The sequence below is a fragment of the Carcharhinus amblyrhynchos genome, chromosome 3 (genome assembly GCF_965287045.1).
Source record: "Carcharhinus amblyrhynchos chromosome 3, sCarAmb.v2.hapA, whole genome shotgun sequence".
Taxonomy (NCBI): domain Eukaryota; kingdom Metazoa; phylum Chordata; class Chondrichthyes; order Carcharhiniformes; family Carcharhinidae; genus Carcharhinus; species Carcharhinus amblyrhynchos.
In genome coordinates, this window is record NC_137326.1 from 31,144,904 (window position 1) to 31,159,824 (window position 14,921).

General features: G+C 39.8%; 1 protein-coding gene across 4 annotated transcripts in view; it reads right to left on the reverse strand.

The window, feature by feature from the left end:
- Positions 1-2,838: 2,838 nt before the first annotated feature.
- LOC145338586 (protein FAM107B-like) overlaps positions 2,839-14,921 on the reverse strand; it is a 151,549-nt gene continuing 139,466 nt past the window's right edge. For all 4 annotated transcript variants that reach the window (XM_080182942.1, XM_080182961.1, XM_080182951.1 and 1 more), the window contains 2 exons: positions 8,463-8,619; positions 2,839-4,940 (listed from right to left, as the gene is read on the reverse strand). In XM_080182942.1, the coding sequence (XP_080039068.1) occupies positions 4,824-4,940; positions 8,463-8,619 (274 nt within the window). In that variant the 3' untranslated portion in view covers positions 2,839-4,823. The remainder of the gene's footprint in view (positions 4,941-8,462; positions 8,620-14,921) is intronic.

A 14,921-nucleotide genomic window follows, 5' to 3' on the forward strand; every position in this document is an offset into this window, starting at 1 on the left:
CTGATAGTGTTGTTTCATTTTGCTAAAGAAACTGATCTTGATTTTAGGCAGCTAATAAAGCATCTGAAAGAGCAGGTGTTTGCACAGTCACTCTCATGATTTCACCAGGTTCAAGCTTGGCATTAATCTTTTAACTATGAAGCTGATTCTGCTCATAGATTTCAAACTGGGTCACACTACCCATTTCCCACCTCTCTGCCCCTCACACTCCCATTCTCACTTTACTTGTCTGAGTATGCAAGGCAACCTGCTTCACCTATGCTGTGCCTTCATCATGGCTGCCATGTCTCAAGGCATTGTGTGCCTACTGCTGGCCTGAGGCAGGGTGGGGGGTGGTGCAGCAGAGATCTGCTCTGCTGCTGAGGCAAACCTAGGCTTTTCCACACCACACAGCTTCCAAACCACATCTCAGGCAGCTGCTGCTAGGGTTTCTTACTGAAGGTAAATGAGAAGCTCACAAGAAGTCAGAATGGGTATTTTTGCTTTGCATTTCTATTGAAGTAAAGTGTTGGAAATACTCAGTACATCTGTGCAGAGAGAAACAGAGGTCAATGACCTTTTAACAGAGCTAGTGGAAATCTTGGACCTGAAGCATTGACCCTGTCTCTTTCCCTTCACTGGTGTTGCCTGGCCTACTTGAGTATTTTCATCATGTTGTATTTATATTTCAGATATTCAGCATCGGCAGTAGTTTTATTTTATGCTGCATACTGGGCATTTGCAAGTGTGGTTAGTTTCAATTTAAAATGAGAAAATACACAAAATCTAATTTGTGTGTCAAGTGTTTGGTACCAATTTACTGGAAGGTTTTTCCATATTTAAATTTGGAATGGAAACCAATAGAATGTGTCACTGTTAATTCAAGATATTCTCATTTGTACATAGGATTGTTGTCTAATGTGCTAGAGGTTCAAGTCTTTTGGATGTTGTTGTCTGGATATTGCATAGGGCCTGCTGCAGAGATGCAGAGCTGGTTGCATAATACAACTTGGTCATTTATATGTAGTTGTCTGATAGTGTATTATACTGAAATCTGGGTGATCGATCAGCTTTATAAAGAGAGGCATAGAACAAAAAAGCCAAGAGATTTTGCTAAACCCCAACAGTTGACCCCGCTGTGACTATTGCTGCAAAAGCTGCTGCTCTACAGCCACAACAGTGCCAGGAGGTAGACAGACAGCAACACTATGGCACTGGTGGAGGAGCCTCCCCCTTACGTCACTTGGTCTAACTTGTGCAGCCACCAAGTCAGATACTGGGACTGCTCTTATCATTTGACTAGTTGGGGTTGCGATCAGCACTTGGTGAATCACGTAGACACAAGTGGACTCCAACCAAACTGGGGTAAAGGATAATTTATGGCTGATCTCAGGAATTCTGCTCTGGGGGATCTATGCCAGAAATATGCAAAAGATGGGAAGCATGGTGGCACAACAGTTAGCACTGCTGCCTCACAGTGCCAGGGACCTGGTTTCAATTCTGGCCTTGGTTCACTGGCTATATGGTGTTTGCATATTCTCTCCTGGTGCTCCGGTTTCCTCCCACAGTCCAAAGATGTACAAGTTAGGTTGATTGGTCTTTCTAAATTGACCCTAGTGTTAGGAGGATTAACAGGGTAAAACGTGTGGAGTTACAAGAATAGGGCCTCGGTGGGATTTTTGTTGATGGGCTGAATGGCCTCCTGTACTGTAGGGATTCTATGAACATGTCTCAAATCCCTCCAATCAGTTTTCAACATTGGCCACGGTACCAAATCAGCAAACAACATCCTTTGTTACTGACAAAAGGTAAACTATCAGCCCTTTTTCTTTAGGGCCCATCTCATGCAGAATGATAGTGCATCAGGAGGCCATTCGGCCTATTGAGCCAGCAGGCAAAACAATCCCAACCAGGTCCTATTCCCACATATTCACCCTGCTAACGCCCTGACACTTCTGGCAGGGCCAATCAACCTAACCCACACAACTTCAGTGTTTTTGACATGGTTAACCACCGCATTCCTCAAATGTTATCCAACCAGCTATGAGTGCACTCATCTGGTTCTATTCTTATGTAATTAATTGTAATCAAAACACTACCTGCAATGGCTTCTCTTCCTGTTCCCACACCATTATCTTGTATCTCCTGACAATCTTCCAAACAATCTTTCTTTATTTCAAACAGCTGCTGTTTGAAATAACTGCCAATGGAAAACTGACAATTTAGTAAAAGAACGCATACGAGATTAGCAAAAATTAACTATTTTGTATCATCTTTAAAGTATTTTATTACGATTTATGAACAATGCACTTTAACTTTAATGTTAGATGGCCCTGTATTAATGTGACATTGCTCAGTGAGCTAAAATTGATTTCAATAAGATTGCTTTGAAATAGACAAACATACGTCATAGCTTAGCTAGAAGACTGAGTTTCACTAATGCTATTCTGAGGGAATGCTGCATTGTCAGGGTGCCTTCTTTCAGTTTAGACGATAAGTCAATGTAACATCTGCCCCTATAGTGAAAGTTTGCATGGCACTGATCATAGAACTTTAATAATAGATTTATTGGTTATTTGCTTTTTTTGGGGTACCTTGCTGTGTGCTTACTGGCTACTGCATTAATTATTATAGTTCAAAATATAACTCATTGGCTGTTAAATCATTTGGATTGACCCCAGGATAATGATTGGGTGCCAAATGATGGATAATCTTCTTCATCAGCTTGAAGTTCTGTAAGATCTCAAAGGTGTTTGTAATCAAACACAGCAATTTGTTTGGAATATATAAGCCTCCACAAACATTATAGTAACTGCAATGTTTGAACAGTGCAAAGCCTACACAATTTATGTACCAGAATTTTCCACAAAGTAAAATATGTATGTTTTATTTCAAAGTTATAAGTTACAATGACACAAACCTATGATGGCAAAAGTACAGTGAATACATTATCCCCTTTTCCTGTTATTGATAATTACACTGGGTATTTATAATCACAGACTGACTTGATTTTTATATGCATGTTTATACACACAAAAAAGTAACAATTCCTCAAAAAAATGAGTAACAGTGAGAGAAAATAAATTCCATTCCAAGGTTAGTGCTATGAGACACATTCTATCAGACACATGTAACCATTGTTTCTTATAGTGATGTGATAGGTACAACTTACCCAACAGTCAATACCTATTCAGCAACATCTCAAAGGCAACATTCCCAAAACATATACAGATAGCTGTTACCATTATAAACAATGCAAACTATTAACAGTGTAAGCTAAATTGAACTTTTTTTCACAATTTTCTTCAAGTAAAATACAAGAAATCCTTTCAATTTATTACCCAGTGAAGCTAATACAGAGAGCAAAGCGAACAGTGACCCAAACTCAGATATACTTAAAAGGATTTCAGGGTTACATTCATAACCAACTGATGAGCTTTTTTTTAAAAAAAACAGTAAATATAGTTTCCATGACCTGACACTACTTAATACCAGAAATGAAAATCAGTATTGTGAAATATAAACATAGGGACATGAATATAAAAATGCTGCACCAATTAACCACTTGAGCACTGATTTTTAATGATTACAGGTTTAAGGTCAAAGTTAACATATTTCTTGTGCTAACTCCATGGAATTCTGTACATTCTGTAAGGCTGTGATTTTCTAAGGCAAAATATGTTAATACATCGTTGATGAAATCTATGGAGGTAATAACTTATGGCAGTAATGTCAGAATTAAAATTAGTCTAAAGTTAAATATGTTGTCAGGAAAACACATATTTCCAAAGTGTGTAGGTCAGTTGTTTCTGTTTACTGTAGAAGTTATAATTGCGTAGACCCTATTTATGACTTTAACCCATACATGTGTGTAACGATTATTCCATTGAGAATCATGGTATATTTTTCCAGAATACCATTGTGTTGTTCTAAACTCAATCTCTAAAAATTAGCAGCTTACAGCTCCGAATCTTCCCGGCAGATTCTCATTAATTTAGCTGATGGCTGTATGCGTGTCCATACAAATGATATATCCATAAAATACTACAATGAACCATTTATTTTACTGTTTTGATCTGGAGCTCAAGATTATTAAAATATATATGCAGCATTTACAATGATGTAATCTTCTATTAGCAACATTTTCAATTCAAATATAGTTGTACCAAGAAACCAAGACATACAAGTCATAAAATCTGGTCAAACTACAAGACAGGCAAAAGGCATGTTTTGATGACATAACAACTCCAATAACATAACACAATGATGTCACCGTTTCAACCTGACAAAGAGAACATTTTGTTGTATTCTCATTAAATAGTTGTGTCATTACTGCAGAATCTCAGTTGATGTTATGTAGGAAGAACCTTTGCATAAAACTCTAACTATGAAACGTTATTTAGGTGCATTGCATCATCACATGCAATGTTTGCAAGAATATAATTAACTCAATGCAGCTCACGTCAGCAGTTTTAGCAGGGAGTAATGAATTTACAGTGTTGATAGATCACTTGCACTCCGCTATTAGTAAAGTCACCTTCCAGCTTCATAGGATTTTACTATCTGTGCCGTTCTCCAAACTGGCATCTTCACTGTAAAATAGCACTTTTCTGTTTTCACCAAATGACCAGATTTGGCAGGTGCCCATGGAACAAACATTCTTTACGTCTGGAAAAGACTAGCCATCATTCACAGCTGAATAACATTTCATATTTCATTATTCTCTGAAGAAAGACAAGAACATTAAATGAACTCTATAGCGATGGCATAGCAAATCAGTCAAGTAGAACTGGTGCCAAGTTTAACCCACCAGTTAAATTCAGCTGGGACAGGACGGCTCAATACTACCCAGCTTTCTTTTCTGCACTGAAAGTAGATGTTCGCCGCAAGTTTTCTTTGACTTTGATGAATTCAGGGGCATTCTCCTGTTCCTCGCCACTCCTCTCCTGTTCTCGTTCCAGCTGCAAGACAACATTATTTTAAAAAATTATGGTTTTCTTGCATGTCTTGGCTTGAACTTGCTGCAGTTGGACCACAGGATACTTTACAGTGTTATGTATAGTTGGTACCAAAGTTGCACGTCAGATTAACAACTGTGTCAGTACCAAATAAGGAATTAATGGATTGTTCGTGATTTGCTGACATTTTCACAGTAACTTCATTGCAGTATTAGTGTAAGCCTACTTGTGACACTAATAAACTTTAAACATTATTAACCCATTGGGAACACTGGAAAAAAAACTTTCCAGAACAGGCTGCACCACCCTTGCTCATAATCCAAAACCACCAGCAAGTTTAATCTTTCCCTGCAATTTAAATGAAAAATATTTGATATTCTTGCAATTTAATTTGATTTTAATTGGGGCAGCACGGTGGCACAGTGGTTAGCACTGCTATCTCACACCATGGGCCTGGGTTTGATTCCCAGCTTGGGTCACTGTCCGTGTAGAGTTTGCATTTTCTCCCCGTGTCCGTGTGGGTTTCCTCCAGGTGCTCCAGTTTCCTCCCACAGTTTGAAAGACACGCTGGTTAGGTGCATTGGCTATGTTAAATTCTCCCTCCATATACCTGAACAGGTGCCAGAGTATGACAACTGGAGGATTTTCACAGTAACTTCATTGCAGTGTTAATGTAAGCCTACTTGCGACACTAATAAATAAACTTTAAACCGTGACAATCCTCTTTAATTTTCACCACACTTATGATTTTATACCTTGGCCAATATTTCAGGGAGTTAATATTGTTGCTAAATCAGAATGATTGATCACAGCATGGAAGGAGGCGATTTGTCCCATTGAGTCTGTGCTGGCCCTTGAAGAAATAATTTATCTACTGCCACTCCCCAGCCTTCTCCCATAGCCCTGCTTTTCTTCCCCTGTTCAGATAACGATCCACTTTCCTTTTGAAAGCCTCAATTGATCATATACGTGGGCAGTGCATTCTAGATCCTAAACCTATGCCATGTGGAAAAAAAGGTTTTCCTCATGTTGCCATTGCTTCTTTTGCCAATTCTGTTTTCAATTTTTCCTGATGTGGGTTTTTCCACCAATTTTTCCACCAATGGTAATGGGTTCTTCCTATCTACTTTGTTCAGACCTCTTGTGATTCTGAATATCTCTATCAAATCAACATGTGATCACTTTTTCTGAAAAACTATTTGTTTCAAACTATGGACATGGGGCATTTGAACAGAGTTCGAGTACTATTATGGACAACTGTAAAAGGCATGGTTGTGAACTGCATTATACAAGGCAAATTCATTCTACTTTTGAACTGTTAAAATGGCATTGCACCAGGCGTGACCATAACTATGGGATATGGTATTTAAAAAGGAAGAACCTAAAATTGCAGTCAATTATGAAAGCTGTTGAATGATTCTAGTACACCCTTCAACCAAGGCCAACCTGGGAAACAGACTCCAATCAGCCAGTCATTATCTTACATCTGAACAATCTCTAGCAGATGGACTATTCTTTCAAAATTAATAAATTTAGTTGAAAATACCCATGAAAAAAGGTGCTAATGATCATTCTAATCAATGTATTTGTTGCATTTTCTACTTCTGGCTAGTTGCCAAAAATATCAGCAATCCCTTGACATTTTCTTTCAAGCAAGCACCCAACCTGCAAAAGCTGCAGTGACTGGATGAGCTTTTGTGACTGATTAAACTGTAATTGCAATCTTTCTGGATTGAGTCATGAGTCAAGAGTCTCCAGTCTCCCAGGTTCTCCTACCAGTGAACTGGGACAAAGATTCCCCTTATGCACGATTGGTGCATGTATCATCCTGGCTGCTGTTACTTGTTGCCAATCAGCATTTCCCGGTTCCTGCTGGTTGCCCCACTCCTCAACTTAGACTGGAGGTTACAAAACCCTGCTTCACAAGAGAGAAAAATGACACCACGAATTTACTGGCTGGAAACCACTAATTAAAAACAATGTTAAGTATTTAAATACCTATTTTCTCTGCAGACCTATGCACAAGCAAATCAGATGGTGAAGAAGCAAGACCTAGTGAGATCCCCCCCCAACCCTTGCTCTTTCAATCCAACTTGCAAGTTTTGAGCCCTGCCTGACAGAGAAACGTTACTGGGAATAGGCAGGAATGTGGGGTGGGTTATAGTCTAATTGATCACGATCTTACTGAATGGTCACAGAAGGAGCAGCACTCCGAAAGCTCGTGATTCCAAATAAACCTGTTGGATTTGAACCTGATATTGAAACTTGTTACTGTGCCCACCAGACCAACACAGGCATCTCCACATCATTACTGAATGGTGGAGCAGGCTCAAAAGCTGAATAATCTATTCCTGCTCTTAATTTGTACATTGATATGGATGTGAGCTTCAAGTGGGTGTGTGCGTGCATGAAAATTGGAATGTTTTTATTATTGTTAGCAGGTTAATCCTAATAAATACTTTTTTTTTGTAAAAACCTCAGGAAAACTTGTGTTTGTATCCTTTGAGATATTTTGGTCTGAATTTTACAGAACTTCCCACCGGCAGGATCTTCAGGTCCAGCCAAAATCAAGCGACTTCTGAATGGATCACCACATTTTCCTGCCCTGCCCCCACCATCACAAAATTCCACCCAAGACATGTAAACAATTAAATACTTGAATTGGCAAGCATATCGTAAGGTGATAAGAACTAGGAGCAGAAGTAGGTCATCTGACCCCCCCCCTCCCCCCAACCCCGAGCCTGCTCTGCCATTCAATAAGAACATGGCTGATCTTTTCATGGTCTCTGCTCCACTTGCCCACCCAATCATAACTCTTAATTCCTTACTGTTCAAAAATCTATGTTTGCCTTAAAAAGCATTCAATGAGGTAGCCTCAACAGCTTCACTGGGCAGGAAGTTCCACAGATTCACAACCGCTTGGGTGAAAAAGTTCCTCCTCCGTTCACTTGCTAGCGATGCTTTTCCTTGCTCTTTATTTCATTACTTTTTCTCTCCCACTTCAATCTCTCTGTGCCAATATACGTCTCTCCCCTTGTGTCTCTATCCCCTTTGCTTTCTCTTGTATCATAACGACAGAGGTGTTGCCTTGGAGCAGAGGAGAACCAAATAGAATTTGGAGGAAAGACAGAGCTTTGTGAAGACTGTGGCTGGAGTGTCAGGTAGGTGGGGAAGAAGTCTTTGAACAAGTTTTTTTGGATTTGTTCAATAAATAATATTTGTGGCCCATCTGGTTAGTTTTAAGCAGTTAATAAACAATAGATCATTTTTTACATTCAATTTTGTTCCATCAACATGGCATGCCAATATATTACTAGACAAGTTAGATTTCTTGGGGTAATACTAAAGCAATGCAATTTACTCACAGAAATACAACATTAATTAGTTTTCCTGATGAGACTGATACAGCTTTCCAGCTTAAAAAAGTCACATAGCCTAACTTTGTTATTGCATGCTCATTCTCCAGACTGCTTGTTCAGATATTACTGAACAACAAAATTCTCCAAAATATCTGCTCATTCTAACCTGCTCTAATCTTTGCTGCCTTTTCAGGAGCTGAAGTTCAAAAGGCGATTTAACTTTGCGTGCCTCTTCTTCCTCCTTTCTTTGCCGAATCAGCTGATCTCTCCGCCTGTATTCCAGCACTCGTTGTAGTTCTGGCTTGTTTTCTGAACTTACACCACTGCAAGAGAAACACAAGGAAAGATTACATTGGCTCTCAAATCTCCAGTGGCTTTATCCATGGAAAGTCAAGACAAATTTCACTCCCAATATATTCTTTTTGCAGGAGTTGGGTACACAGGGGGATTTTCTGCCTTTCACCATTACCTCTTTTTGTCATTTAATCCCACTTGCTTTCCACTCTATTACTAATCCTGAAAATGCTGGAAAATTTTAGCAGCTCTGATGAAGGGTCTTCCTGATGTGAAACATTGGCTCTATTCACCACAGGAGTATTCTCTTCCTGTTGGGGAACTCTTCAGCAGTCACAGGCATTCAGCTGCTGATCTTCAGGTATCCTTCTCCGAAGCGGTTTTCACGACACATGACAACGCAGAATCACTAAGCAGAAACTGATAGCCAAGTTCTGCACACGAGGACAGCCTCAACTGGGATCTTGGGTTCATGTCACATTATCTGTATCCCCCATGTCTTGCCTGGGCTTGCAAAATCTCACTAACTGTCCTGGTTGGAGACAATACACATCTCTTTAACCCTCTCTCCATTCACATTGTCTGTACCTTTAAGACTTGATTACCTGTAAGACTCACACTCCAACCATTCTCTTGCAAATTGAGTTTGTGCCTATAGATGCCCTATTTGTGAACACAACTCACCTGATGAAGGGGCAGTGCTCTGAAAGCTAGGGCTTGTGCTACCAAATAAACCTGTTGGACTTTAACCTGGTGTTGTTACTGACTTCTTACTATGCTTACCCCAGTCCAACACCAGCATCTCCACATCATGTCTATTCTCTCTCTACAGATGTTATCAGATCCACTGAGATTTTCCTGCATTTTTTGTGTTTCAGATTCCAGCATCCACAGTAATTTGCCTTTGTCTATTACTAATCCTCTTTTGTTCTTTCCACCCCTCCACCACCACTTTCCCTGCCTCAATACTTAAATTTGATCATCTCTCTAGTCTTGTCCAGTCTACTGAAAAAAGAACCTGGGAATGTTCAATTGATATTTCTCTCCACATGTACTGCCTTGACATGCTGAATATTTTCCAACATTTTTTTCTGCCTTGATTACAGAGTTCCAGCATCTACAATGTTTTTATCTTTGTGAAAAGTAAGCCCTCTTCCCAAAATGATCTCCCATGTGTTGCTGTTAAGTTTCTGTTCTGATTGCAACTTTGTCTATTGTAAAGGTATCGTATTGGTTTAGCCTTTGTCCCAGTTTGGCTATTATGAAATTCCCATATCAATGTCTGTTGAGTAAATATCTGCTTTGCCATACAGCTGCCAAACTAAGGCAAATGGAAACATTGTCAAATTTTACACAAACTTTTCTTCTCAAATTTGTTTTCCAGCAATGAGAAATTTTGAAACAATTATTTTCAATACAGTCGTTGTAAGTTGGACCATACTTATCTTTGACATTATTTGAATTCTGCCAATTTTATTTCTTGTTTTGTACTTTGCAGTCAGAGTTACATGGTCTGCCAGGGTATTGTTTATTTGCCAGAGAGGTTCGCAGTTACTAATTCGATATCTTATTAACTGAACATCAGCTGGATTTTTCACCCCGATTTGGACACCAGCCTGCTTGAGGTTTGAGATTTATTAACCTATAAATGGATCAATGAACAGGAGCAAAGACAAAGACATGCTTAACCAGCTCTACTCAGTAAATTGGAAAGTAACCCGGATTGGGCACAAGGCTCCTAAAAATATTAGGAACGTTTAATAGAGAACAGTCGCATAACATTCAGGCTAATGGATATATTCTAAAATGGGATCATTTTTATAAAAAGGAAACAGGAGCTTGCTCTACCATTGAAGGTAAGATCATAACTAAACTCGTGTATCAGCTACACTTTCCCACATTATCCCTTGATTGCCAAGAATCTATAGATACCCATAATAACTCAAGGTCACGAAGTGGCAAGTAACAAACTAAAGAATTTAATTGATTGAGAAGAACTATATAAAACAAAGGGTTTACAGTACAGCTATATTAGGTCTACTAACAACACCCTGACTCCAACTGCAGCCTCTCAGGCAGTGGGATGCATGCCCTCTCCCCCAGTAGGGCCAGCTTTGTGTGATCTTAGTGCATTGGTTCTGACCTGGTCATATGGCCTGTGAAGGATTGTCCATTAAAGGGGCCATGCTACCACAATATCAATTTTGAATATAGTCCAACTGAGCAACCACAACCCTCTGATATGGAGAATTCCAAAGATTCATAACACTCAGTGAAGAGGTTTCTCTGAATCTCAGCTCTAAATTGCCTAACCATTATCCCAAGTCTTTGACTATTAGTTCCAGGCTCTCCAGCCAAGGAAAATATCTATCACCAACTACCCAGTCAAGCCTAAGAATTTGTACATTTCAATGAGATCACTTCATACTCCAATCAAGAGAACAGACTCATCGCACTCAAGAACTGAGAGGGCTCCCCTGAGTGGAGGCATCAAAAACGGTAGGTAGAGAGAAAGTAGGGAACATTAGACTGGTGAGTCTAATGTTGTTACTAGGGAAGTTGCTAAAGTCCATTATTGAGGCTTTCATAACTCAGCATTTGGAGTATAATCAGATAAAGTCAGCATTGATTTACAAAAGGGAAATCATGCACGACAAATCTACTGGAATTCTTTGAGGATGTAAAGAGCAGAGCTGACTGAGGAGAACCAGTGGATGTGGTTTATTTAAACTTTCAGAAGGCTTTTGACAAGATCTCACATAACAGACTATTATATAAGAACATAAGAAATAGGAGCAGGAGTAGGCCATCTAGCCCTTCGAGCCTGCCCCGCCATTCAATAAGATCATGGCTGATCTGTCGTGGCTCAGTTCCACATTCCCGCCCTCTCCCCATAACCCTTAATCCCCTCTCTTATGTAAGGTTAAAGCATATGGGATTGCAGGGTAACATCGCAGATGGATAGAAAGCTGGTTAGCAGATAGGTAGCAAAGAGATGGCATAAATAGGTCTTTTTCTGATTGGCAGTGGCTAGTGGAGTTCTGCAGGGAAGAGGGAATTGAACGTATCATCCCCAAATTTGCAAGTGATACAAAGATGGGTGGGAAGATGAGCTGTGAGAAAGATGCATAGATTCTTCAGCGTGATTTGCACAGAATGTGTGGTCATCTACAATATAATGTGGATAAATGTGAGGTTATCCTCTTTGGTAGCAATAATGGGAAGACAGATTATTACTTTAAGGGGTGTAAATTGAGAGAGGTGGATACTCAGTGAGACTTTGGTGTCCGTGTGCCAGTGACTGTTTGATGTGCAGATACTGGCTTTGGACTGGGGTAAACACAGTAAGAAGTCTCACTACACCAGGTTAAAGTCCAACAGGTTTATTTGGTAGCACAAGCCACTAGCTTTCGAAGTGCTGCTCCTTCATCAGGTAAGTGGGAGTTCTCGTGAACAGAATGACTCTTTTACAGGGGTCCTGCATGAAGATGCAGAACATTCTCCAGTAACTTGCTAAAAAAAAAGTGGCTGTTACACATGTAAGGTTGCTCTGTATTGTGCTCTTGAACTTGTCATCATTCTGTCCTCCACACAAAGGAGCTCCAACCATGAAGCTTCAGGGAATAAATGTAATTTAATTTATAAACCAATCTTCCTGTAAACTTGCATATCCCAAATTGCTGATGTCAACAGATTTTGGTATTCCGTTTTAGAATTTTACGGATATCAGCACATTCTAAACCTTTGGGCTGCGAAAATCCAAATCGAGTTTGAAGGAAGTTGAAGTCTGGATACTCAGTTCAGAGGATATGTGGGTTCTCGGCCTTTAGGTTGGATAATCCTGCTCTCTCGCTTTCCTCTTCCTTCCCCACTCACCTCATTAATTTATCATAGGATTACTACAGTACAGAAGGAGGCCATTTGGCCCATCGAGCCCGTACCAGCCACAATCCCAACCAGGCCCTTTTCCCATAAACCTACACATTTACGCTGTTAATCCCCCTGACACTAGGGTCAATTTAGCATGGCCAATCAACCTAACCCACACATCTTTGGATTGTGGGATGAAACCAGAGTACCCAGAGAAAACCCCACGCAGACACGGGGAGAAAAGGCAAACTCCACACAGTGACCCAAGGCCGGAATTGAACCTGGATCCCTGGTGCTGTGAGGCAGCAGTGCTAACCACTGTGCTGCCCGTAATTAAACAATTATTTATCACTGAAATGATCTCCTTGAGTAGGCCACATTATAATTGAGTAAATGGGAAGAAGTTAGGCACTTGGCTCAGCAAACCAGGAGATTAAAACAAGTTAAAAATTTGTCAAACAAATCCTTCCTGCATATTTAGAGGTAAAAGCTCTGTAATCTGTAAAAAAAATGCAGGTTGTGATATCAGAAGATCTTCCTAGCAGACTCATAAATAAACAGATTTTCCACTGAGCACGTAGACGGATTTTTAAATGATCAGACACCAAAAACATTCCAAATTTAGGACAAAATGGAGTTAAAATTGCATATTTCATTTTGCACTGAGTACCTCTAAAACAGAATTCATCGTTAAAAAAAAGAATTCCTTGAGTGGCACAGTGGTTAGTACTGCTGCCTCACAATGTCAGGGGCCCAAGTTCAATTCTGGCCTTGAGTCAGTGTTTGTATGGAGTTTGCACATTGTGTCTGTGTGGGTTTCCTCTGAGTACGCCGGTTTCCTCCCATACTCCAAAGACATACGGGTTACGTGGAGTAGCCATGGTAATTGCGTGGGGTAAACACAGTAAGAAGTCTCACAACACCAGGTTAAAGTCCAACAAGTTTATTTGATAGTAAACCCACAAGCTTTCGGGGTTTGCCCTTCGTCAGTTGAGTGGAAAGTTCTGGTCTCAAACAGAGCGTACAAAAGGCACACAGTTGTTGGACTTCAACTTGGTGTTGAGAGACTGCTTACTGTGTTTACCCTAGTCCAACGCCGGCATCTCCACATCACAATTGCGTGGGGTTACAGGAATGGGTTGGGGGGGGCGCGAAATGTGGGGCCTGGGTAAACTGCTTTTTTGAGGAGTTGGTGCAGACTCAATGTGCTGGATGGCCTCCTTCTGCACTGTAGGGATTCTATGGTTTAACATAACATGTTAATAAATTAAGTTGCTATTTAAACCTCCCCCTTTTTAGTAACACAAACACCTAGTCATAAAAGATAATAACGGATGAGAAAAGGTTATTCTGTTCAAAAGACACTGGAAGTCATTTCACTGCAACGTCCAATTCTTTCTGAAATGAATCCAGGGGTTTTTGCCTATGTTACTCCATCTGGAATTAATTCCAATGATCATTCTTCATGTCTAGAATCTGCTGACATTAGCCATAAATTTGTCATTTATTTGTTTGAATCTATATCCTCTTGTTCAGCACTCAATTTAATATTTTGGATTTCCATATCGTTTAATATCTTGAATACCTCTGTGAAATCACATCTCAGACACATGGTATCAAGCCTGAAAAGAAGCAAATTTTTCCATGCTTCTTAATAATTCAGGATTTTGATACCAAGGATCAGCTGTATGTCCAGGACTCGATCATTCATCACAGTACTCAAGCTGTAGCCTGCTAATTGCACTGTACCATTTGATCATGCTTCCTTTGCTTTGTACTATGATTTTAGCTGTATGGTTCAATATTTTATTGCCTTTGTTGATTGCTGCTCTGGATTGTAACATTGAGTTTAAGGTTCTTTAGGTCTCTTTAAATTCCATTTATAACTATTTCAGTCCCATTCATAGAAGTGTGTCACTTATTTTATCTGCCAATATGGAGTACTTAAGTACTTGCCTGTATTAAACTTTATCTGGTATTTTTATATCAAAATGGTACAATCCTTCCCAGTTATTATTTCTGCAAATAAACACTTTCGTGCTCTCACTCCAATAAAAAGAGATTAAATAACCCCAACCATGTGGAACATAAATCACACAATTTCAAATACAACCTCATTTGTCAAATAAGCTGTGATAATTACAAGTAGGTTATTCGACTGCAGGGTCATCACAGATGTGTCCAATCTTGCCCTCATCCAATGGATGCAAAATTAATCTAATGGTAAAACACGCAGCAGCCACATAGGACATATGAGTTGGATTAAAGCACACACTGGCCTCCCGTAAAATTGGTCTGATTTTTAACCATGTTGATGTATTTGATCCTGCTGAATTCACCCAGTGTTAAATGGTGCCTACTCAGGAGTTGACGGGGGAGGGGGGGGGGGGGGGGGGTAGAGAACAGCTATTGGTAGTCAGCTTTGACAGGAGTGAAGCATGAAATGGAAACATTGGTGATA